The sequence below is a fragment of the Eumetopias jubatus genome, unplaced genomic scaffold (genome assembly GCF_037043125.1).
Source record: "Eumetopias jubatus isolate StellerSeaLion01/CBP00866 unplaced genomic scaffold, mEumJub1_p1.0 scaffold_8, whole genome shotgun sequence".
Classification (NCBI taxonomy): Eukaryota; Metazoa; Chordata; class Mammalia; order Carnivora; family Otariidae; genus Eumetopias; species Eumetopias jubatus.
Window position 1 is genome coordinate 102,349,631 of NW_028274814.1, and position 26,212 is coordinate 102,375,842.

Genomic DNA, 26,212 nt, shown 5'->3' on the forward strand with positions numbered 1-26,212 from the left:
CACTTTAAGAATAACTATTTTGTGCCTCATTTTTATGTTTTGATGAGTCAGTCACTGTGCAGTCAATGAGTACCATATGGAAATGAAATGAAATATTTTAATGAAAGGCTATATTGTTCCTAATGATTCTTCATATATTATATTAGAGCCCAGTGTTCTTTTCATCAGTGATTTGAAAGTTCAGCTGTGACCTTTCAACAAATAAAGATCCAGCCCCCACTGTGTGCCAAGAATTATGCTAGATGTTTGGTTGAGATATGGTGATGTTTTTACCATTCAAATTGCTGACAATGTAATAGAAGTCATAGATACTTAAACAGATAGTTCAATCAGGTATGCTAACTAATCCAACAGAGTTACCCAGGGACCGCAGTTAGAGGAAAGAGCCCAGATGAGGGCACTGATGAATTAAATGCCATTTATATTCAGGAAATTCTAAGTATTTGGACAAGGAAAGAGCATAAGTAGAAGTGTGTTCTGAGTATCCATTGCTGGTTCAAAAAAATATCCCAGATACAGTTGTGCAAAACAGTTACCATTTGATTTTATTCATGGATTTTGTGAGCCTCGGAGTCAGACAGGGCCCAGCTGGAAATGGCTTGTTTCTGTGTTTGGGACTTCTACAGGGGAGGGTGGAGCAGCTGAGGTGTCACAAACTTCTGGGAGGCAAAATATGTATGGCTAGAGAATCCATTGACATGGTGACTTTTTCCCTCAATGTGTCTGGCAGCTTAGCTGGCATAGCGACTACACAAAGTTTCTCCAACATGGCAGTCACAAGAACATTGTCCTTCTTACATGGTGACCTACTGGTTGATGGGATGAGAAGCCCACCCAGATTCAAGGAGAGTATGAGTGGAACAAAGATTTCACCTCTTAATGAAAGGAGTGTTAAGGAATTTTTGATAGCTCTATGTTTAAATTGCCACAGGGTATTATGAGAGATAAGACTAGAGAAGTAGGCCAAGGTCAAGTTATGGAGGCTTTGGATGTTATGTCTAGGAGCTGGGACTCGTTTCTTGAACGTAAATGACAATTGTCTTGGAGATTTTTTTAGCAGAAGAAAAATGTTGCCATTTATAACTTAGGAACACAACCTTGGTGACAGGGTAGAGGAAAGATGTGCTTTGGGGAGAGGAGAGGGAAGGGCACTGCAGCTAAAATGGTTGGAAAGTGAATGGTGTAATGTTAATAGGCATGAGGTACTGACTAGGAAAATGGACTTGGGAACTGTTTGGGGATAAGGGTGAAAGAAAACATTGCATTTGTTTTGTTTTTATTTATTTATTTTTTTGACTCATTGGATAGTGATATATTTCAGTAAGAAAAACATGATGTAAGAGTGGAAACAAATGAAAAGAAGGAGGTGGAGAGAAAAAAGTTCACCTTTGGCCTTCATGAATTTGATATTTCAATGGGACTTCTAAATGGTGGTGTCTTGTGTGTGGCTCTGGAGCCCAGGAGAGAGGTCAGGGCCAGAGATATGGACATGGGAACATTGTTTAACCCTGTTTTTTTGATTGAAACAATAGAAGTGGAAGAGATTACTCAGGAAAAAGTGTAAAGCTGGGCTTTACAAGGGATGTCTCAGAGCAAAAGTCTGGCAACCACACTTACGGATAAAGTGAGCAAACAAGAGAATGTTCCTTTTGTTTGTTTTGCAATATATTCGTAGTTATGGTAGCTTGTTTGGTATTCTTCTTCAAGAAGAATACCGAAGAACACCAAATTGTTTTTGTTGTTGTTGAGGAATGACTCATTTTTTGAGACATTTTATCTTTGTCTTTCAAATTAGTTGTAAAATCTAGAGTACAAATCTAAAACAAAACTCTGGTTGAAATATTAAAGAAAATATACTATATTTTATAAGCATATAAAAATATATACATTTTATACAATATATTATACAACAAAAACATTCGTTAAAATCTGTATTTTGGATTATGTACAACGTTGAGAATTACAGGTTCTGAAAGTCTCACCCTGTTCATGCTGCTTTGGGAGAGGTGTTTCATAGATGTCCTATTGGGACCTATAGGGATTCATACTGTTGAGTTCAGGAAACAAGAGGAATGAGTAGTATCCATGGTTGCTGGAGGGAGAAGGAGACTTCATTATCTTTGCTTTCAATAAATCATGGTCCCAAAGTAATTATAAATCTAGAGACTGAGCCAGAGTTAAAAGCTCAGCTGCTGTACTGAGAGGTCCATGCTTGTGGGATTTAGAGTAAGAACAGAGTAACCTCAGAAGTGATAGGTGAGAACCAATGGATGTGTTGGGAAGACTGAGCACAAGAGAGCAGAGGAATTATAGGGATTGAGAAACGTAGGAAGTTATGTTGTACTGAATTCACCAGTATATTTATAGAGCTTCCTGTGGGGGGTTAGTTCATTCAGAGACTCTCAAATGTACATCTGAATCCCTCTGAATTTTCTTTTTAACTGTTCAGCACTTATTTAAGCCAGACACCCTTCTAGTTGATTTACAGCTTAAGCCCCATAAAAACGTTGAGGTAGGTAAAGTTATCATCTTCATTTAAGAGGTGAGGAAACAGGGACAGAGAACAGCAACAGCAAAGCTGGGATTCAGGTAGAGCAGCCCAACTCTAAATTATGTGCTACAAACCAATATACTAGATTTTTACTACTGAAAATTTAGTTTAATAATGCATAGAAAAGAAAGTTTTAATGTACCACTTTTACACCCCTGCCTAATATTTTTATATTGCTTCTTTCGAGCTTGCAGTAAACTCAGTTTCCATTAAATATCAAATTACACTTTTTAGAAAGGAGTTTGAATTCATATACAAGGTTTTAAGGGTTATACTTTTCACTGTGAAACATAAACCATGCATGTGTAAATCTAATTTTTCCAAATTGAGTTTTTCTAGCACAGTGCCAGTACATATAGTCAATAAAAGTCTTTAATGATTAATTTGTTGATTACATCAATAAATATGTGCTTATTAGAATAAATAGAACACAAAACTGAATCAAGTTTTACAATACCTGTATCTGTCTGCCACTTCGAAAACCTTAGGGACGTGAAGTCAATTTCTTATTTATTAATTCATTCAACAGCCAAAGGTGTTTATGTACTTTATAAGAGAACCGTTACAATAAGATCACCAAATGATCTTTACTTTAGCTCCACTATAAAGGTGGGTTTACTCACTACTGAATATCCGTCCACCACTATCCATCCATCCTGTTACTTCATTCACTCTATGACTAGTGACATAATCTGGAAGTCGAGTCTTGATATTTTCTCATCAGATACTATACCAAGGATGTTCAGTCTCCTTTTCCTATTCTTCATCTATGTAACTATCCTGTGCAACTCAAGCCAGAGACCCAGGAGCCATCCAGAATTCTTCCCTCTTCTTCAGTTCTTACAGCTACCATTATAATTTCTCTCATTAATCATTTACTTCTATTTTCTCTACTTCTGTCTTCATGCAGACCCTCATCAAATGTTGCCTGAATTGTAGCAGTGATTTCCCTTTGGTCTCCTAAATGGGAAATTTGGTCTTACTAAATGTCCCTACCTCCTTCCTCCCCCAGTTCCTCCTCTACATATCTAAGAGAGGATCTCTTTAATCTGAGAATTTATCATTTATTCTGCAGTCAAAACTTTTGGTATTCCCTACTGCATCAGGACAAGGCCCAATTCCATAGCAAGTTGTTGTGGCTCTCCAGGTTCTTGACTGGGCAAACAGTAGGTGTTGTAAGGATATTTGTAGAATGAATAAATAAGAAAAAAATGTTTTTAATTATCATAATAATTAAACACAAATTGAGACAATTCAAATATCAACTGGTTTCAACTGAGATTTTTTTTAAAGGTTTTGTTTTTTTTTAAGATTTTATTTATTTATTTGAGAGAGAGAATGAGAGATAGAAAGCATGAGAGGGAAGAGGGTCAGAGGGAGAAGCAGACTCCCTGCTGAGCAGGAAGCCCGATGTGAGACTGGATCCCGGGACTCCAGGATCATGACCTGAGCCGAAGGCAGTCACTTAACCAACTGAGCCACCCAGGTGCCCCCACAACTGAGATTTTTTAAGAAGAAACTTGGAAGTAGCTAATGGAGATAAAGAATGATAGATTGTGTGAGGCTGAGATATTATGTTTTGGTGATTTTTTTTTATGTTTTGGTGATTTTTAATGATTCATGTGTGCTTTATGTCTGGGTCCAGTTTGGTTTTTAAGAATAAAAACTAAAGAATAAGATTATATAATTTTTACTTCTACATGGAAGTCCACTGCTAGAATAATTATAATAGAAATAGAATTTTCTACAAAAATCCTGTACAGAACCACTCACATCTTAATATTTTGATGAGACAATAAAGAAGAGATTTAAATAAGTTTTTGTTCTCATTCTAATTCTTTTGATTAATAAGGATTTCTTGAATCCTGGCCATGGATTTTGAAGCTACCACAGGGCTTAGTAGAAAAGAATTCTGTGATTGATTGATTGATTGATTGATTGATTAATCATCTGTGAAATGGGCATGGGAGAAGCCGGTTATAATTATTGTGCCATATTTCCTAGCCCTGATTAAATGTTGCTTAAAAATTCAAAAGATAGTGTTTACTTGGAAGATTTTTGAGGAGAATTGCTTAGATACTTCCAAATTGTCTTATTGCTGATTCTAGATTTCTGTATAAAGTGATCCATTGAATGAAATTATCTATCTGAACGCTAAAGAGTATCTTTTGAAGTAGACTTGTTTGGTACTGGGAGTTGCTATTTTGTAACAGTATTGAAATTATGATGATGATGATGATGATGATGTCATCGTCTTGGAGATATTCACAAATCCACAGGGCAATGAATTAATAGAAAAAGAAACATTAAAATATTGCAATTAGTAATCAGTTTGCAAGAAAATAATATAAGATAGTAGAACATAGCACAAACTATATAGAATCTAACAGACCAAATGTCAAATTTTATTACTGTTATTTTTAATATGTATAATGTATACAGATAAATTAATGTTTAAAATCTTTAGTTTCATATTTCTAGTCAGGAATAGAGTGTAGCCTTTGCAGGACTATTATAAGGAATACATGAGAAAATAAGTGTAAACTGCAGGTCACTTAATAAGGACACAATGAAGATGAATGTCTTTTTGTTCCTTCCTTTAATATATTTCTGATAAGTACTTTCTTAAAACTATCCCACTTGCTTAAAAGATGGAAATATGTCTTTGTTTGATAATATTACTTAGTAAATATCAATCAATTATTTAGTTATTGAACCATACTAACCCCGTAAAAGGAACTGAGAATGCAAAGTGGACATACATAATTCCTGTCCTAGTAAACAAAACAGTCTGCTCAGGACATAGACATTTACCATGATAAATTCCCATATTAACCTAATAATTAGAGAAGAATTAAGATCTGTGGACTGCGGAGGACAAAATTAACTCTGGGAAATTTGAGAAATGCTTCAACAAGAAGGTGAGATTTGAGCAGGATTTTGAACTAGCAGTAAGATTTTATAATGTAGGGAAGAGAAGGACTAGTATTTCAGATGAAGGAAGCCTTATGGGAAGAGCCATGGACCCATGGGAAAAAGGCTGTATGCAAGGAGAGAGGTATGGTGACAGTGAACACAGGGTGGCGGTATGCAGAGAGCATGAGGCTGTAAGAGTCTGAGGAGACATACTGAAGTACTGTAAACCAAATCACAGGCCTTGGATTTTATCCTGTGGACAGCCGGGGAGGTCAACAGCAATTTCAAAGGAAGTGGTTGGCATTCATTCTTCTTTGGGAAAGTTCCTTCTTTTGACTATGAGAGGAATAATTTGATTTGTCTGGGAATAAAAATGGACTGATAACAAAGAAACTAGTAAAGAAGTATTACTAGAGTCTGTGAGAGAGATGACATGTAGGAAAAAAAGCAAAAGGTAATGATCAAGACAACTCCATATTGTTCAGTGGAGAAAACAGTGACACTCAAGTTACGTAGCAAAGTCAGAGAGAGAGAGAGAGGATGGTTTGAAAGAAGGAGAATGAGTTGTTTTGAACATTTTTTGGAATATCTGGGAGAGATCTTGTTGATAGATCCAGGTATAATTTTTAGGGGATCTCAAGCTGCTATTAGGAAAGAGACTGAGTTTAAGATTGAGATTGAGTATAAAATGTAGATCTGGGATAGGAAGAATAGAGGAGTATATTAGCTGTTGCCTAGGATTACAATTTTTGAAAATATTCATGGTAACCGTACAACAATTGAGGGGGCAGAGAGAGTGAGTCAACTGTTACTTGGGAAGTAGGAGTAGCTGCAGAGGTAGCTGTTGCATTAGGAAAGCTAAGTGAGGTGATGATTTCTGGAAGGTAGATATCAAAAGTATCAAAAGCTGCTGCAGGATAGATGATGAGGCCTGACTCGAGATGTTTAGATTATGCTGTTTGACTTTAGAAACTACAAGGTTTTTTCCTCCAAGGTTGGACATTTGTGGGTATTCTGTAGAGCACAGCTTTTTCAATTTTATTATGCATCAGAATCCTGTTAAAATGCAGATTCTCTGGGATGAGACCCAAGATTCAGTATTTCTAAAAAGTTCCAAGTGATGCCAGTTTTTTTGGTCCTTGAACAACACTTTGAATGGCAAGTTTCTGGCAATTAGTAAAAATGGATAAGTTAAAATTCAGGATCTGTTTACTTTGAGAAGCTTTCTTCCCTGATAATAAATGGATATTATAGTTCCACATATTTGCACTGAAGGTAGATTACAAAGGTATGGTAATTTGGATATTTCTGTGTTCTGAACACCAGATGAGTTTCATTTTTAAAAAATTCATTTGACTGTCTCTAGTCTCCTCCTCTTGTCTTCCATGTTAGGGAACTAAAAAGCATTCCCTTAATATTTACTTTATCAGATAGGTGAGCAGATACTTCTTTTTGGTAGAATCCACAATGAGTCTCAAAATATTTATTTCTTTTGTGCTTTGTTTCTGATATTTTTACCACCCATTAGCTAGAAGGAGTCTCATTTGACAATTTTCCAGAAAAAAAATACACAATCCTCAATCCAGATATTTTGAAAATTCCTAGTTTATTGGTGTTCTGACTCTGTTTATCTTCCCCGTCTTGCCTCAGAGCTGTGTCTACATGTCCCTTGTGTCTGTTTTACCAATAAATTGTATTAGCTATACAGCCTCACCTACTCTGTTACTATACTGAAACTAAACTTACTAAATCTGAAACGTGAGATATGGTATTACAAGCACCGTGGGGAAAAATAGTGGTTTTCTACTGAGTGTGGAGGCAGAGCGAAGTAGAAGATTAAGAAAAACGAAAGGGGCCAGAGGCATTGTGGGACACGCTGGGGGCTTGAGTTAGTGCAATAAACAAGGAAATTGGAAGAGAACACAATGCAAATGGATTTGTAGAGGTTAAATCAGAGTGACAGCCTATTGATTGCATATCTGCAATAATTAAAAGAAAAAAGAGAAGAGTCAACTATCGAGGTTTCAAGCCCATTGGACTAAAGAAAATGATGATCCTGTGAATAGAAATTAAGAAATTAGAGGAAGGATCTGATTAAGACTTGGGGATAAAAGAGGGAAAATGGTGTTTAATGTGATGATTTTGAAGATCATGGAAATGGGACATCTTTTCCTCAGTTGATATTGATGGTTGGGAGTGTGGTGCACACATTAATTCTAGTTTATAGTAGATTTTACTTAAAGTCTTAGGGAAGAAATGAATGATATGCAAACAATGAATCATGGAACACTACATCAAAAACTAATGATGTATGGTGATTAACATAACAAAAGAAAAGAAAAGAAATGAATTGCTAAGTGAAAGAATGCATACAAGTGTTTGAGGAAAGAGGACCTATGAAAAATCATGCCTTTAAGAGCTCGATAGAGGGAAAGGACGCAGTGAAGGAAAGAGAAAATGGACAAGAATGATGGTGGGCAAATCAAGTGAGCTCACTGGTATTACCGTCTGTGAAAGAGAGAGATTCACAAAGGCAGAGGGAGCAATATGGGTCAGATACAAAGATGTTAGAGTATGGTGAGAATTAAATAAAAGTCTTGTGTTCTTCACACAACAGTTTCACTAGTGCAAGCAATGCAGAACAGAAGCCAAGTTTGAAAGGATTAAAATGTGAGGGCTTGGTACAAAAATCTAGGCAACATGTAGAGTATTGTTCTTTCATAATAAACTAGAAACCACACATGGGCCATAAAACCAAGCCAATTTTAGCAAGTCAGTTGACCTTTCTAGATTTCCTTCCCCCACCTCACTTCAATCCTAGAAATTATTGTACTTCTTTAAAATCATGGAAGAAAACCCTATCAGATGGCTTCAGTACCCTGAAGGAAAGTACATTGTTTCATTGTCATCTCTCCAGCTAATATTTGTGTTCAATTTGGAGAGTATGGGATCAGACATAGTAGTGAACCTTGAGGTAGGTCTTTTTCTTTTGGATTGACAGCTAGACTGAGAAGTTCACAAAAAAAAGTTTCTTCACTTTGGGTGCTTATATTTTAAATTTAAATTTTAAATTAATATCTCATTTCAGCCAGACACTTTGGTTTTTATTTTTATATTATTCTCTGATATCATTGTTACTGAAGTAGTTGGGCCACTTGCCCCAGTGTAGTTAGGATACAGAATTTATTATAGGCAAATGAATAATACATCACATATCAAATGTGAAAAATAAGTGCTCTGAAAAGCTTCTTAGTTATGAGGGTTTATTCTTTTCTATCCGGGCGGTTTTTAAGGGCCTTTGTGCTCCCTCACAATTCACCTGAAAAGTGGTTCTCCACTCGGGCATCAATCCGTGACCATCACAGGATATGTGAACATGTTTCAGGTCTAATTGGGTTTCACCATATCCTTCAAAACACTAATTTCAGAACACTCAGGTAATTCAGGAGTTAGTTTAAGTGCAAAATTTCATTTTTGTTTGTAAAATATTCGCTGCTCTTTAGAACTCAGTTTAAATAATGCTTTCTTTTGTGTCTTTGATCAAAGATTTTGATTTAAAATTTGTTAAGAATTATAACTGAAGAATGCCCAGAAGCTGTCATTAGTAGTTGTGCAGTTTGTTTTTGGAGAACTTAACTCCAGTTTATTCCATTTAACCTATATAGATCTTTCTTTAGGAAAAAATCTTGTATTGTTTGCTTCCTTAAAACATTCTATCTAGGACTCGAGATCAAGCAATACATTCATCAGAAACCAGATATTTCAGTCATTTGGTTTTGGAAATAATATTCCAGTTAAAGCAGCAAATTAGAAGCATTTACCAAAGAAAATAATGACTCTCATACTCTTTCTGTTCATTTTAAACTTTTTGGGAAAGAGCTCTTTGTATTATGTAAAGTTAATCTTTAGCTTTCCTGAAGTTTTCCTAGTCATTTACAAAGGTCAAATTTCTTTATGAGCTGAAATCCTCCTTAAAATAATATGAACAATATCATGCAGCCGTAATTTTAAAGTGATGGCATACTTTATTCCAAGGGGTGCACTGCATCGTTTTGTAGTGTGTTCATTAATCAAAGGTCATGGTATATATGTTGCATTATCATAATTTTCTAATTAATTTATTCTTTATACATGCTTATACATGTTCCAATTGCATTTCATTAACTCATAGTTTTCTTGTAATGTTGTGCTTTCTTTCCATGTTCAAAGAATCTCTTTAATTCAATTTCTCTGTTTCTCCTCATACAGTCTGGCAGCCAGATATGCAACTCAGTCTAATCACAGTGGAATTGCAACCAGTCAAAAAAAGCCTACTAGGTCAGTTAATATCTCTAATTTATTGCTTGTTAGTGATAATAAAGTAACTGCCCAGTGATATTTTGTCCTATCATTCTAAATTTTTTTCATAAATTACATACTTCTGGATGAAAGTTTCGAAGACTGAATTCTTCCAAGTGGATTTCCATATGCATTCTTGGGGATGAGCATGTCTGTGTTAGATCATTAAATGGGTTTTGGCTTCTTCTGTTTTAGTTTTGTTATATATACTGTTATGACTGGGCTGAAGTCTAGCTTCTAAGCTTAGAGAAAGTCAAGGAAAACATTACTTGGAAGGCCCCATTCCTTCCAGGTTACAGAATCTGAGAGTTACAAGACAAGAATGTAATTGTTTTTCGAGATGGGCATGCATTAATTATTGCACATTTTGAAGCAGAATTGAGAAATAGTGGCAGCTTTTTGTGGGGAGGTTAGCACCAAGTCACCAAGTTAACCTGGACTGTTCCTTTATCTATAATAGTTGAAATTTTTGCTTCTTTCTGACATACATATTTTAAAGACAGTCTGTTATAGCAAATGACTGTGGTATATCCTGTTTGGAAAATACTGATTGATAAATGTATATTGAAAGTGTTTGATGTTTTTTTTAAAAAATGTTAAGTTGCCGAAACATTTGGTGTTGGTATGATGGTACAGCTGAATGAAGCCACAGCAAATGTGTTTGGAACCCCTGATTATTATGTAATTATATCTGCCCTCTCTCTCACTGGGGAAGTATCTCTGTGGTGGCTTCCTAATCACTGCTCAGATAACGTATCGTATTATGCAATGTTTGACCACAAGAATGGCTTATGATGCCTTGATGTGAGGTATGTGCTTTTCCTCTTGCCTTGGTATTCTAAGTTATGTTCATTTCCATAGTAATTAAAATGATTTGGGAGAGAAAAATTTAAAGGGTATTTAATTAAAAGTAGGAAAAATGATATAAATTCAAATGTGCAAAATACAGTGACCTGCCATGTACAATTTTTATTACCACTTCTAAGACTCATGCATATAAAATATATTTTAAGCACATTAATTTAATGGAACATTTCTCTCTCTGACTTTTGTTGGCTTCATTCTCATTTCTCTTTTTATTACTTTGATGAATGATCTGGAGCTCTGGCTGCCTGTCAAATTAGGGTAATGAGAAGACCAAATGGATTTTTTAATTTGTTTTAATTTGTTCTTCTGAGAACTAAAGATCACTTGGCTTCATGGGTCACAGTAAAGAATAAATGCAATTTAATTGCTTTCTAGAAACAGGTCAAGTTTTATTGCAAGCAGGGCAATTTTGGTGACAAATTTGTTTGTACATGTGAGTTTGGGATGGACTTTCTGAGTCTGTAGTTGTGTCCTCAGGAATAGTTCTTAGATTTATTATGACTCGGGCATTTGTCCAAATTAATTAATTGAGTTCTTTCTTTAGAGTGCAGTCATTGGTACTCAAAATTCCTGGTGTCTTTGGTTTTGTGCTATACTTACATACCCTCTAGATCTATTTAAGCAAAAGTTAAATGCTGGGATCATTTGGAAAAGGTTCCAACCTTGTACATGGCACAGCTTCTAATTAGCAAAATAGCTGAAGGAACTGTTTATTAGCCATATGTATTCAAACTCCAGAATATAGTCAACATTTTGAAACTATTAACTATTCCAAGAAAGCTTAGCACTTGTGTTTTTAAGCCAGTATTTGTGTTTTCCTGATGTTCATTCCCTGTTGCAATACCTGTTACTATTTTAAAAAGTAGCTATAGTATTTAAGAGTTTGATTTCCTAATAACTACAGAAATAATATATTAATTATGAAGGTGAGTCAAAATACGAAAATAGTAACAACTGATCTTGAAATTGTGATATATTGGGCACCAATATAACAGATATAAACACTCTTTCATTTTAAAAATTCAGTATAGAGAACAGTAAACATTTCCATGCTTCATTTATAAGGGCTGGAGGTTTTTTTTTCTTTTAAAATAGAAATTATCAGAGCAGTACACAGTGACATGCACATGGTGGCAGCAAATAGTAGCCAAGACGCTGACATCCTTTAATATCATGTTGTTAAATATGACTTAGAATGCCAATATTAGTTCTATGCAGATTGTGTATTGTACATATACAATATGTTAATAGTGTAGAACAAAATATAGCGATTGTATATTGTAGGCGCCATTCATGAAATAATTGATACTTGAAATTTTAAGGTAGAAACTACTTAAACAGTGACATAAATGATCCACACGGGTATTTAATTTTAGTCCACATAAAATAACTGCAAATCACAACCTAATGTCAAACTTCCCCTAATTTTAACACAGTCTGCCTATTATTTCCTCTTGTCTTGTCTTTCATCCCCAAAGACTAGCTGAAGTCACTGTCCCTGTGGGTGTATTTTACATTGACATTCTGCTAACAGAGATTTTCTGCTTCTGAGACCTGCACCCTTTCTTGTCATGGCACCCCTGTGGTCAGCTGGCCACACTTGCAAGACAACCAGCTAAAAGTCTAGGTGCTTACTTTTGGCAAAACGATTAAAGAAAAGAAATTTTTTGAGGCAGACCAGTAAAATATAAATTAACTCATGACCTTGGTCTCTGCACCATGTTTGAATGAGAGTAGCTTACTACCTTAGTTATGCACTAAGCATTTGCTATTAGCAATTTGTTCAGTAACTTTATTCTTCTTGTTATTATCAAGTTGACTTAGGAAACAACTATCTAAGAGAAAAATAAATGTCCCATACATTGAAAAGAACAACTTAACAACAACTGCAAATAGGTGATTAATACCCCGAGAACATATTACATTTGTGTTATTTCCCTTGCTTTTCATGTACTTGGTATAATATTTTTAAGTCAAAGTGTTATTCGTCAGGGGTGTGGTAAGTATGACTTTTTAAGTGAAAGGTTACTTTATTTCTAATTGCTCTACATTACTGATACCATTTGAGGGCATGTTTATTGAAAAGTGAAACAAGATTTTTCTAAAGAGTCTTAATCCTTGTGTTTAGCTATTTATCACTGAAACCACCATTTTCTGCTAACTAGATTTTAGAACATCATATATTGTGCTTTTTCCATTAAGGCCTCCCCAGTCAGAACCTCCTACCCCCTATCTTTTTGTAATATACAATACTGATGTAATTTTTCTTATACTATTTCAGGCTTCCAGGTCCCTCTAGGGTACCAGCTGCCGGCAGCTGCAGCAAGGTCCAGGGAGCCTCTAATTTAAATAGGAGAAGTCAGAGCTTTAACAGCATCGACAAAAACAAGCCTCCAAATTATGCAAATGGCAATGAAAAAGGTAAGTGTTTGCCTGTTACATCATTGTGGCACAAGTCTAACGTATTGATTGGTCTTATAAATTACATGCTAAGTCCAATATGTTAGCAGTGTTAATGCCTTTTGGAATGGAGTCGTTATCAGTGTGGTTTCATGTTTTCTAACTTCCTCCTCCTGAATTCCAGCTTTCTTTAGGGCTTTTTTTATCTGAAGAACATTTTAAGGAAGTAAACTCATTTATTTTAAAGTGGCTAATTATATACCCAAGTATAAAATCTGTTTCCCCAAAACATTTCCTCCTGGTTGCATATAAATAGCATTTTCTTTTGTCTTCTCATGTTTTATGAACAATTATTTTAAAATCATAAATCTATATTAGGTTTATTTGAATATTTAGCTTCAGTTGACATAAATGCCATAAGTGCTTTGGGCATCAAACATTGAGACATAATTAGGGTGAATATTTAATCTTTGAGAGCAGAAGGACACAGAAATAATGCGACCTTAGTTTTCCCTAAAGAGACAAGTTATCCATGTTTGCTTTATTTTCTTGGAAGAGTATGGGATAGAAATATCAGATCACAAAATCATTGGGAAGAAAGGACACTTAGTGGAATCTGTGTGAAAGGCAAATTATATATTAACTAGATGACACACAATTCTTTGTGTTGTGCACAATGTGCTTTTAACGAACGGCTTGCTTGATATATTGCACTGTGGAGCATGGGTTCATGTGAGAGAGGGTGCATTTTACATCTAAACCAGGAGAAAATCAAGAACCTACACTGTTGTAGGCAGAGTGACTGTGTGAGGGACTAAGGCCTGTGGCTGGCTTTTGAGCTAGTTCCTTCAAATCCATAGAACTTTAACTTCTCTTTACAGTATTTAACTTTCCATGCAATAAAACATGAAGTTCAAAAGTAACAAACATGCTTAGTTAGTAGAAAAGCTGGCAAATTCAACCAGGTAGGAATTTTTTGCTCAAATCAGATCATTTCAGATTGTTTCATACAGATGATATGATCTGACAACTTTCTTTAATTTAGACACGAAATGACAGATAATTTATGAATCGGCACTTTTGTGAAAATTTCTCATGCATTAAAACAAAATTGGACAGAACATAAATCCCTGAAAGCAAGGCAGTGTGTCTTGATCCCTATAATATTCCCTGTTCTTGAGTGGAATGGAAAAAGAAGAAAATAATGTATAACTGGAAGTTAGGGGTTTGTCTTTAAAATGTAAAACCTCTGATTTAGGAACCTAAGAAATTTTACTGGACACTTACACTTTTCCTGAGGGAAAGGGAGAAAACAATTACTCAGAAAAACTTTCTTTGTTGTTTTGTGACTTTCCTAAAAAGTGTCATAGGGAGTCTGTATGTGCTGTGAAAGTTTAAGGGAGAGTGTTTAGACATACAGATGTGTTGAATGGACATATCCAGTTTAACTACATGATTCTACAATTATGTAATATTTTTGCAAGAAATTACTAATAACATTGGCACAGAGACTTAGAAATGCTTTAGATGATCTAACATTTTGATATCATAATATATCTGAAATTTTCTGTCATGTGACATGGTTTTATGTATCTCTGGCGTCTAAAAGTAAGGATCTAAAGGTAGACAAGCATTTCTATTTTTCCATAGCCATTCAACCTCTCTTATGAGCAAAATTAGGAAGTAGTAATATTTACAATAACCACAAGGTGGAGACAGATGACATACATTATGAGGTTTTTGATTCAGAAAAGCAGATTTCCTTAAGTCCACATCTACAGCAAAATACAGGGTTTTCCTTACTTTTAATTCCCAAATAACTAAAAATTCAAAAGCATTTAAACTGTGTGATCTCACAGTCACAAATATTTATAATATGTCCAATATAGGCATTAAATGTCTGAAAACTGCCAATAAGAACTGAAGCATATATTGCATCATATGATTGTTACATGGCATTTTCTATTAATGTGGAGTTACAGCTTTATCAATACATCCAATATCAATATTTCTAAATTGATCATTCGGTCATGCTATTTTATATTTCTAAAATATTATCTTGGGGCACCTGTGTGGCTCAGGTTGTTAAGCATCTGGCTCTTGATTTCAGCTCAGGTCATGATCTTAGGGTCATGGGATCGAGCGTCACATCAGGTACAATACTCAAGGTGGAGTCTGCTTGAGATTCTCTCTCCTCCTCTCCCTTTGTCTCTTCTGCCACTTGTGCACACACTCTCTCTCCCTCTCTCTAAAATAAATAAATAAATAAAATCTTTTAATTTTGAGAAAAAAGAAAAAGAAGAAGATAGCAGGAGAGGAAGAATGAAGGGGAGTAAGTCAGAGGGGGAGACGAACCAGGAGAGATGATGGACTCTGAAAAACAAACTGAGGTTTCTGGAGGGGAGGGGGTGGGGGGATGGGTTAGCCTGGTGATGGGTATTGAGGAGGGCACATTCTGCATGGAGCACTGGGTGTTATGAACAAACAATGAATCATGGAACAGTACACCAAAACAAATTATGTAATATATGGTGATTAACATAACAATAAAAAAAGAAAAAAAAAGAATTAATGGGGCAATAAACAGAGAAGTGCAAAAAAAAATAAATAAAATCTTTTAAAAAATAAAATGTTATCTTAAATTGTAAGAACAAACAAAACAATGATAAACATTACATACGACACAATTTATAATTTATTCTTTAGGCTATTAGAGGGGAATATCTTCTTGGATAAGAATGTTTTATTTAATCTTTTTGACATGGATATTTGTAGTGGTAGCACAATCTATATAAAAATAGAAAATTTCGGGGCGCCTGGGTGGCTCAGTTGGTTGGGCGCCTGCCTTTGGCTCGCGTCATGATCTCAGGGTCCTGGGATCGAGCCCTGCCTCGAGCCCCGCTTCGGACTCCCCGCTCGGCAGGAGGCCTGCTTCTCCCTCTCCCACTCCCCCTGCTTGTGTTCCCCTCTCTCGCTGTCTCTCTCTCTGTCAAATAAATAAAATCTTTAAAAAAAGAAAAAATAAAAAAATAAAAATAGAAAATTTCTTCTGCTGACAAGCTGATCTCTGTCACAAACTGGTCTGCATATATATCCTTGATATGATCAAGTAAGGTGAAAACTAAGTAAGAGTTTTCAAAGGTCACAGTATTATAATGACAGAATTCAGAAAGTAGTAACTTGAGTAATTAATTGCTACTCCTTTTTTAGTTATTAGAAAGTGTAACATTTAAATTTAACAAATTAAGATATTTTGCTTGAGGGATTAATCAAATTATCTGCAATGTGTTCCCTGAATGCTTCCAAGTGGAAATACACTTTCTACTTTCTTTAACAAGTCTTGGGTGATGAGTTATATGAACCACTTGAAGAATCTCTAGACTTTGTAATAGACAATAAAGATTTATTCACAATTAAAACAATTTCATTTCCCTGTTTAAAAACATACTGTTGAAAGCACAGTGGGGTGCCTGGGTGGCTCAGTCATTAACCATCTGCCTTTGGCTCAGGTCATGATCCCAGGGTCCTGGGATCAAGCCCCACATGGGGCTCCCTGGTCTGCGGGAAGCCTGCTTCTCCCTCTCCCACTCCCCCTGCTTGTGTTCCCTCTGTCTCTGTGTCTCTCTCTCTGTCAAATAAATAAATAAAATCTTAAAAAAAAAACAAACATAGCAGCTTTTCACCTGTATAGCATTGTTAACAATAAGTAACTTATTTGCAAATTGTGTGACTTATGAAAGGAAATCAGTAGAGAATCACAAACTGCCACTTCAAAAGATCTATCTAATATCATTTTAATAATAATACAGTTCAAGAAATAGGGTGTTCATTTCACCATTTTCCAAATGAATTAAAATGTCCGTGAACATGGCCATAGATGCTCCTTTGTACAGAAGGTGGAAAAGAAATGTTGTTACAGCAAGAGGCAGTGGGTGGCACCCTTCTGCTGAAATGGAATGTGGGAACAGATTTTTCAGAACAAATGGTGAAATGAAGATAGCACTGTTTGTAGAGAAGAATTTCTTCTGAGAGTCCCAAATTTCTTCTCTTGGTGACCTGCCATTCAGATACTGACAATGAATAATACGTTCTGACGTCAGCATTTATCAATTTGCCCATACACTGTAGACAAGATGTATGCTTTAAAGAAAAATTAAATACCTACTCCCTGGGAATTAGGGATCATGTGAAAACGGTGCCCTTGTTCATTTATATATATACTTTCTATGCTTGAAGCAGATTATCTTAGGAAATCATTCTTGTATAAAATCTGGGTATTAAATATGAAAAAAAGCTACACAGTTTCATATTATTAGGAATGTAAATATCCCTAGCTTTATTTGGAATTCAGTTACTGAACTATGCTCTGTAAACAGTTTTTGCTTGACAGAGTTTATTAGCAGAGAGTTGTTTTTCATGTTGCTAAGAAACATGCCAGAGGGCATTTTGCCATCTTTTTATTGTTTCTCCCAAGTGATACTTAACATTGTACCTACACATCTACTAAAGAGATGTCCTTTCTGTTCTCCTAGATCCTAATAAAGTGTCTTCTGCTGTGGAAGGGTTCACTTCCACTTACACTCAACACAGGTAGAATAGGATTGATACTGAGAATTTGGCAACATTGCAGTTGAAATTTTAAAACTACAAGGTTAATGTGAATGTTGTATTAGTAATGGGATTTTGACTGCTAAAATGTAGCTATCTGATTCTTAAGTACTTTCTCTGTTTTTTTGTTAATTGCTCTGAAATTATTGTGGTATCAAAGAACTAAACTGTTTTATTTTCTTTTCAAGGCAATGCAAATATGTTTTACTTATTATATTGCTTTACTAGTGGCTGGATTACGTGTTCCACCATGACTTTTTGCTTTATTTCCTTGAGACTTATATAAACCTAAAATGAAATGTGAAATGAAAATTACAAGATAATCTTAGGGATTTTCACAAGGTAACATAACTAGGTACATATATTAGGTGATATGATTAAAGGGACTTGAGAATATATGTTGTTTGCTTATGTATAAATGCTCACATCTTGAGGTGTACACATGTTATACATGTCTGTACATAAATTACATAGTTTTTCCTAAAACTGGCTGGCGAATGAAAGTTTCCTTAAATTTCACAGTACTCCACAAAGTGGCACTGTAACATTGCATGAGCAGAACGGACAGCACCTCTGGGGTCCCTGTAATCTCATTCCATGTTTCTGTTAAGTCATTCTAAATTTGATGTTTGAGACATTGCATGAGTACTCATTCATGGAAGGTAGTGTGCTCAGGTGAACAAGGGCCCAGTTGGTAACAAGACATATTTGGATTTGAATGCTACATTTTTTAATTATTTAATTTTTTTTTTTTTTTTTTTTTTTTTTTTTTTACCCTTTAAAGGGTTCAAATGTATTTTGGGCATGTTATTGTGAAACGAGGGTCTAAGGTGATCAATTGCCATGGTCACATTGATAAATCATTTCCTTTGTTTCACAATGACCTGTGGTACTGAAGTTGCCCTGTATTTCCCAGGGATCCCAGATATCAGGGAGTACAATGTCCCCTACACAGTGAATACTTTAAAATGAATGGTGCTATTGTCATCATTTTTGTTACTTTGTGTTACCTTGTATATTGTTATTCTGTTGTTACTTTGTAAGTTAAAGCTGGTTTGCTTGCATTTAAGCAACATACAATTCAGGAAGGAAGCAGAGGTAAATAGGTTGAGGATGGTTCCTGTGTCCTTTCTCAGGCTAACAGCACTGTTGGCAACATGGCGCTAATGTTCCACAGGGAGGTGTACTTATCTAAACTTTTCATACACCTGTTGTGACTGCCATATTTGTCAATGTGTATTCATTTTACTAGAACTGGATTGGCATTTTTTCCAGGTCATCAATGTTATTTATTTATTTTTTTTGTAAGATGAGATAACTAAAAACTCTCTCGATTTACATATTTTCTAAGCATGAATTAAAATCTATTCTTACATCAACTCAGAAGGATGGTGCCGGTAAGATGCCCAAGGAGATAGGAGATAATGTACTAAGTAGAAAGAGTCTCCTATCACATTCTCCCCATTTGTATTCTGCTCATCAAGGAAGAAGGACACCATGCTTCAAGGAGTTACCCATTTAACTTCACTACTGTGACAAACATGTGGTATTCTAGAACCACACCAGCAGAATTTCTGGGTAAAAGCGAACATATAGAAAAAAGAGAGTGAAAAGCCTCCAAAATTTGGAGTCAGAAAAACCTGAGCTCCAATTGTGATTTTCTCTTTTCTAAGTTTTACTGTATGTGTGGATTGGAACAAGTTACTTTCGCTTTTTAAGCTTCAGTTTTCCCATTTATGGCAAGAGAAATCATGAGTATATTGCAGACGATTAGGGGTTTAAGTGAGATCCCATGTATGAAGAGCTTTCAGGGTGATACTGTGTATCAAAGTGCTTGGGGAAAAGTGAGCAGTTGATAAATAATATTTGGTTGTAGTGGAGTTGATGATGGAGGATATGGAGGAGGAGGAAGAGGAGGAAGGAAAGGAGAGCGAGTGGAAGAAAGTTTCTCTTTAGGGGCTAGAGACAAGAAGGCAGGTTCGGCTCAGATCATGATCCTGGAGTTCTGGGATCGAGCCCCACATCGGGCTCCCTGCATGGCAGAGAGCCTGTTTCTCCCTCTCCCTCTGCTATTCCCCCTGCTTGTTCTCTCTCTCTCTCTCTGTCAAATAAATAAACAAAATATTAAAAAAAAAAAAAAAAGGCAGGGCTGAAGGCAGAGCCATTGCAAGGATGCCTTTAAATATGTGCATTAGATATCTGGTCATTTCCTCATACCTCATAACAACTCATTCATAGTCAGGAGCTCAGTTATCAACATTCAGAACTATATCTGCGAGACCAGGCTCCTGAATATTGCACACAGAAATCGCAGGGGGACTAGAATTTGTGGCAGTACCCATTCCCGAGGAGCTGCACCCACTACCTTTTCAGCAGCTGCTGTTGTGCAGCCTTGGTTGTGAGGAGTCCAGGGAGACTGTTAACGATTCCGGTTCCTTCGTGATGCACAACAACTATGATTTGCCCTCTTAATGAGACCTGAAGCACCTCACTGCTGCTATATAGAGACAGGCTGGGGACAGATCAAGAGCTGAGCTTCGAGAAGTGGCTTCTATGTGTGTACTCCTCTGAGAACGATTTTATAGCTGTTTCTGTGATTGTGACTGTGATTTGGATGTGGATGTCAAAATTTGGAGTCCCTCCTGTCTCATTTTTGAGAGTAGTGATGTTGAAATTCCTCTTCTGTACTTGAACTGTTGTAGCAGTCTATCTAGTTGATGGTAGCACACTTAAGAAGCATCCTGACAGACTCCCTTCCACCTTTTCCTCTCATTTCCACCAAAGCTCCCAGGCATGCAGGGATGGGACTCTCCAGACTTCTTAACCCAGTTGCAGATACACAGAAGATCCACACTCAATATGTGGCCATCAGGAAAACCTGATGGGCTTCTTTTGTTTGCAGTATCCCTTGTAACAAATTGTCAAGCATCCAGTGAATATAGAACTGGCCGTTGTTCTGGAAGTTCAAAGCGCAAAGAATAGTCATGCTGCACAGCTAGGGAACATTTAACAAATTCAACCCCATTGGGTACTGTCATTGGACACATTCTTTAGGGGCGCCTGGGTGGTTCAGTTGGTTAAGTGGCTGCCTTCGGCTCAGGTCATGAGCCCAGGGTCCTTGGGACGGAGCCCCACGTCAGGCTCCCTGCTCGGCGGGAGGCATGCTTCTCTCTCTCCGACTCCCCCTGCTTGTGTTCCTTCTCTCCCATTCTCTCTGTCAAATAAATAAAATAAAATCTTAAAAAAAAAGAAACATTCCTGAGAGCTGATAATGTCAGCAATTGCCGTGTTTTCTGAGTCCATTCAAACTTTGTTGCTCGAAACATGGTTTGTGACCACAGGCATCGTCATCCTCTGGAGCTTGTTAGAAATGCAGAATCTCAGGGCCCACAGCAGATCTGCTGCATCATGATGTGGTGTGTAGTCAGTAGGATCCCCAGGTTACTTACGTGCCCATTAAAGTTTGAGAACCTCTATTAAGTTAAACACTTAGGATGTCAGACATTCTATGCATAATCACAGGCATGGTCTTTGCTTTAATGGAATGTACAGTAGAGTAGGAAACAGGCAATTACACTGGAGTTACAATGGTTATAAGAGAGGAAATAATAAGCTATGGGAAAATGCAAAAGAGCCACCAAATCCAGATTTGGTGCTGGGATGATCAGAAATGGGGGTGGGGATAATGCTTTTGGTTTGTTTTTTTTGGTTTTTGGTTGTTGTTGTTGTTGTTTCCAGAGGAAGTGAGGTCAAAGTTCAGACCTTACCAATAAATGGGAAATATTGAAGAAATATTTGGTAGGCATTTCTTTTTTTTTTAAGATTTTATTTATTTATTTGCAAGAGAGAGAATGAGAGAGAGAGAGAGCATGTGAGAGGGGGGAGGGTCAGAGGGAGAAGCAGACTCCCTGCTGAGCAGGGAGCCCGATGCGGGACTCGATCCCGGGACTCCAGGATCATGACCTGAGCTGAAGGCAGTCGCTTAACCAACTGAGCCACCCACGCGCCCCTTGGTAGGCATTTCTAACTGCAGGTAGTCAGTGTACTCATTCTGCTGCTGAGAATGATTCAAATTATGATGAAATGTTATCAGTCTCTGGAAGGGATCTTAATGTGTAAGTGAAAAAAATTTGGAATTACCTGTACTTAAAAGAGATTGAAGTAAAAGATTGAAATCCATTAACAGAGAGTGAATGTATTTGAGACATTGGATACTTTGAAGCTTGTTGGATTTGTTTGTCTTGAATTAGTCAATACTCCTACTGTTTCTCAGAACACCTTAGTGTTTATGTACGAACCTAATGGATTTCTACAAATATTCTAGAAATGGACACAATTACAGACTTTACAGGAGTACTGAAAAACATCAATTTATCATCATAGGCTGTACAATTTATATATACCATGTAAGCATTTTGACTTTTCAGTAACTATTACATTTTAATGTAGAGTATGTATGTACAGTCTTACATTAACTTTTGCCAGCCGAAATATGGAATTGTAGAAAAGTAAAGAGTATTAGAATTAATGTTGGTATACCAATTTTTAAAACAAATATTAAGGAGGGCACTTGTGATGAGCACTGGTTGTTGTATGTAAGTGATGAATCACTAAATCCTACACCTGAAACAAATATTATACTGTATGTTAACTAACTGGAATTTAAATAAAAATTTGGTAGAAAAAATTAAATATAAAATGCATTTGTCTATTCTTATTAACATAAATTTCACAAATCTTTTATATCATTTTAGGCACACTTATTTTAAAAAAGTTTAACTCCCACAAATATTCAACAAGTAATTTAACCTTTTGTGTCTCTAATTTCCTTATTTTCTCTTTTTGCATATTAATTTCCCTTTATGAAAAATTGTCGAGTAGTATTTGGTACTAATTGGCTTGATTACATATCATTTTGCATGCATTTTGAAGAAAACATTTAAAAATAAAAACATTGTAGTTTATTGTTGTGAATAAATTTTTTTAAAGATTTTATTTATTTATTTGACAGAGAGAGACACAGCGAGAGAGGGAACACAAGCAGGGGGAGTGGGAGAGGGAGAAGCAAGCTTCCTGCAGAGCAGGGAGCCCGATGCGGGGCTCGATCCCAGGACCCTGGGATCATGACCTGAGCCGAAGGCAGACGCTTAATGACTGAATATTTAATGAAATTGAATGGGCTCCAATTCTTGAACATTATGGAAAGTGTATTATTTATAAAATATTTCCACTGGACATTTCATCAAAAATAGCTCTGCATCTATTTATCAATGTCTAGTTTGTTAGCAGTACTAAATGATGCAAATATCTAATTTAATCATTGATCATTTCATGTCTCAAAAAAAAAAAAGATGAAAGTAGGAGGCTTTTATGGTAGATGAGGTTTAAAGTAAACGATCAGAATTCTATTGCTCTCCAATGTTAATTAACATTTTTCCTGAGGTCTTTAAACTCCAAGCTTTTTCTATTTTATGCCATGTTATAAAATCTCTTTTTGATTTAGTTTTTCATACTTAAAAATGAGACTTGTAATCAGGCATTAATCAGTGTTAGAACAGTCATAGAAGAGTTTATACTATAATGAGATTTCTGAGCAGAAAGTAAGTAAACACATGCATTATAAAGTCCTTATAGGACAAGGCCTTATTTCCATAGCCCCCCCAAAAATAGCTTGAGTTTCCATTAATATTTAAAGTTTGTTCACTTCAGGTGGCTAGAGGTGTGCTGGTTAAGAGCACGAGCTCTGAATTCTGTTCACATCCAGGCTGGGTGACCTTGAACAAGTTATGCAGTTTTTCTGTAAAATAGGGATAAAATATCAATACCTACCTTGTAGGGTTGTTATAAGGATTTATATAATATATGTATTGTATGAAGCTTATATAATATGAATATATCTAAACATACATATATACTGTATATAAATATATAACGTATATATAATAAATACAACTACATATATATGTATCTTGGTAGGTTATCGGACCCATATAAGCCTAAATTTCAATGCTTTTTTATACAAATAAAAGTAAACAATATTAACTAAGAGCTGAGTCATGATTCATAAGCACTTTTAATCAGATAACAATAAGCTAGTCTCCCTGTAAGGTAAAATAATTTCTCAACATTTCTTATACAACATATTTTTATAAGGCTATGCAGAATCAATTTACTGCTATGAGCTACAGCATTAATTGGAAAAAATGTGAAGAATTGCTTAAGGGAAGGAGAATGTTTTGTCTTTAGATATCTATGACTAGCCAAGTTCATTTAGGTAAGAGTAATTTTAGAAGGGAAAAAGGAAAAGTTGTTTTCCAAAATCAATGGCTCTCAGATCCTGAACTTTTGATGTACGATATAAAAACCACCACATCACCGAAGTGATTGATGCCACATAGCATGGCTGCATTCAGCTCACAGGAGAGATCCTTAACTGTGTCTGTGGTTAGAAATACTCAGGGGTATGATATACATGAGCAAATGTCATCAACCTCTTCTTTATTATTTTGTCTTCATGTCCAGATTCCTCCAAAGGACCTCAGCCATCTTCAGGTGTCAATGGTAACACGCAGCCCCCTGGCACCGTGGGGCAGCCCCCCGCCTCTGCCATCCCTTCTCCGAACGCCAGCAAGCCCTGGCGGAGCAAGTCCATGAATGTCAAGCACAGCGCCACCTCCACCATGCTGACCGTGAAGCAGTCCAGCCCAGCCACCTCCCCCACACCACCTGCAGACAGACTGAAGCCCCCTGTCTCAGAAGGGGTCAAAACAGCCTCCTCGGGACAGAAATCCATGCTTGAAAAATTCAAGCTGGTCAATGCGCGGACTGCTTTACGCCCCCCACAGTCTCCCAGCTCGGGGCCCAGTGATGGGGGGAAGGATGACGATGCCTTTTCTGAATCTGGTGAGATGGAAGGTTTTAACAGTGGTCTGAATAGTGGTGGCTCAACCAATAGCAGTCCCAAAGTGTCCCCTAAATTAGCCCCTCCAAAAGCTGGAAGCAAAAATCTCAGCAATAAAAAGTCTTTGCTACAGCCAAAGGAAAAAGAGGAAAAGAACAGGGACAAAAATAAAGTTTGCACTGAAAAACCAGTCAAGGACGAGAAGGATCAGGTGACAGAGACAGCTCCGAAAAAGACCTCTAAAATTGCAAGCTTGATCCCAAAGGGTAGCAAGACGGCAGCGGCCAAGAAAGAAAGCCTAATCCCCTCTTCCAGTGGCATTCCAAAACCGGGCTCGAAGGTGCCCACAGCAAAGCAGACCGTTTCACCAGGCAGTGCAATGAGCAAAGAGTCGGAAAAATTCAGGACTACCAAGGGAAGCCCTTCCCAGTCCTTACCTAAGCCCACGAGCACTGAGAAAGCAAGCACATCCAATTGCCCTGCTCCTTTGGAAGGAAGGGAAGCCCGCCACGCCCCTCCCGCCGGCTCCTGTGCTGTGCTGGTGGCACCAGGCGGGGGGCAGGCCACGGGGAACGGTGCTGTCCAACTCCCCCAGCAGCAGCAACACAGCCACCCCAACACGGCCACGGTGGCTCCATTCATCTACAGGTAAGGTGGCCGCTACGCGCCCACGGTTGTGAACTTCTGCGGGTCTTCCTACTCCGCGCGTCACGACGACGGTGACTAGAGCTGTGTTTTATTTACGTCATCGTTGTGGAACACTTCTGTTCTGAAGATAAAAAACTAGGATTTCATTTTTTAAGAAAAAAGTATCCAATACGCCCTAGGCCTCTTCCCGCTCCCCTTCCGCCCTCTCATCCCTTCTTTGTAAGAACTTGAGGCCTTCAGAGGTTAACTTACTTGTGCTCCGAGGTGAAGTGAAACCCGGACGCCATGACTCTCTCCTGTGCCTATTACTATTACTACTTCTACTACTATTTTTATTCTTAGTCTTTTAAAATAATTCTCGGTTTTAGAGGGTTTACAGATATTTTTGTTTTCACCCTTGGGAGAAAGTATGTCATGACGGTTAAAGGGGCAGGCTCTGGAACCAGATGCACGTGGATTGAACGCCCTGCTCTGGCTCTTACCAGTTGTGTGACTTTGAACAAGTTACTTAACGTCTCTTCGTCTCATTTTCTTCAGTTGTCAAATAGTAATAACAGTACCTAAAAAGTTGAGAAGAATAACAGGGGTAATGCCTATGTTTACTATATATTCTGGCACATTGTGTTTGTTAAATGTTGCTTATAAGGCATTGCTTTCCCAGCATAAAATTTATATTACTTTCCTGTAGCTAAGCGTAAGTTTCTAGGCCAAAATAAGAATCTACATAATTATTATATTTGTGCTTCATGTATTAATTTGTTTTTGCATTATAACTATTTGTTTTATAAGGATTAAAATATGCCAATATATGCTATATTTTAAAATATTCATTCTACTAGACAGTTATAAAAATAGCACATTTTGCCTAGTGTGTCGTTTGTTTTAATTGATCAGAAATGTGTCAGTCGCTGCTTTGTCTCCATTTTTATTCACTGTCTTTTCTGTGAGGAGATGCTTAGGGAAGAATAATGTCTGCCCTTTCG

At 36.7% G+C, this 26,212-nt stretch overlaps 1 protein-coding gene across 2 annotated transcripts in view; it reads left to right on the forward strand.

Annotated features, from left to right (window-relative positions):
• NAV3 (neuron navigator 3) overlaps positions 1 to 26,212 on the forward strand; it is a 346,824-nt gene that overhangs the window by 142,001 nt on the left and 178,611 nt on the right. For both annotated transcript variants that reach the window (XM_028105477.1, XM_028105478.1), the window contains exons 6-8: positions 9,716 to 9,784; positions 12,954 to 13,093; positions 24,203 to 25,229. In XM_028105477.1, the coding sequence (XP_027961278.1) occupies positions 9,716 to 9,784; positions 12,954 to 13,093; positions 24,203 to 25,229 (1,236 nt within the window). The remainder of the gene's footprint in view (positions 1 to 9,715; positions 9,785 to 12,953; positions 13,094 to 24,202; positions 25,230 to 26,212) is intronic.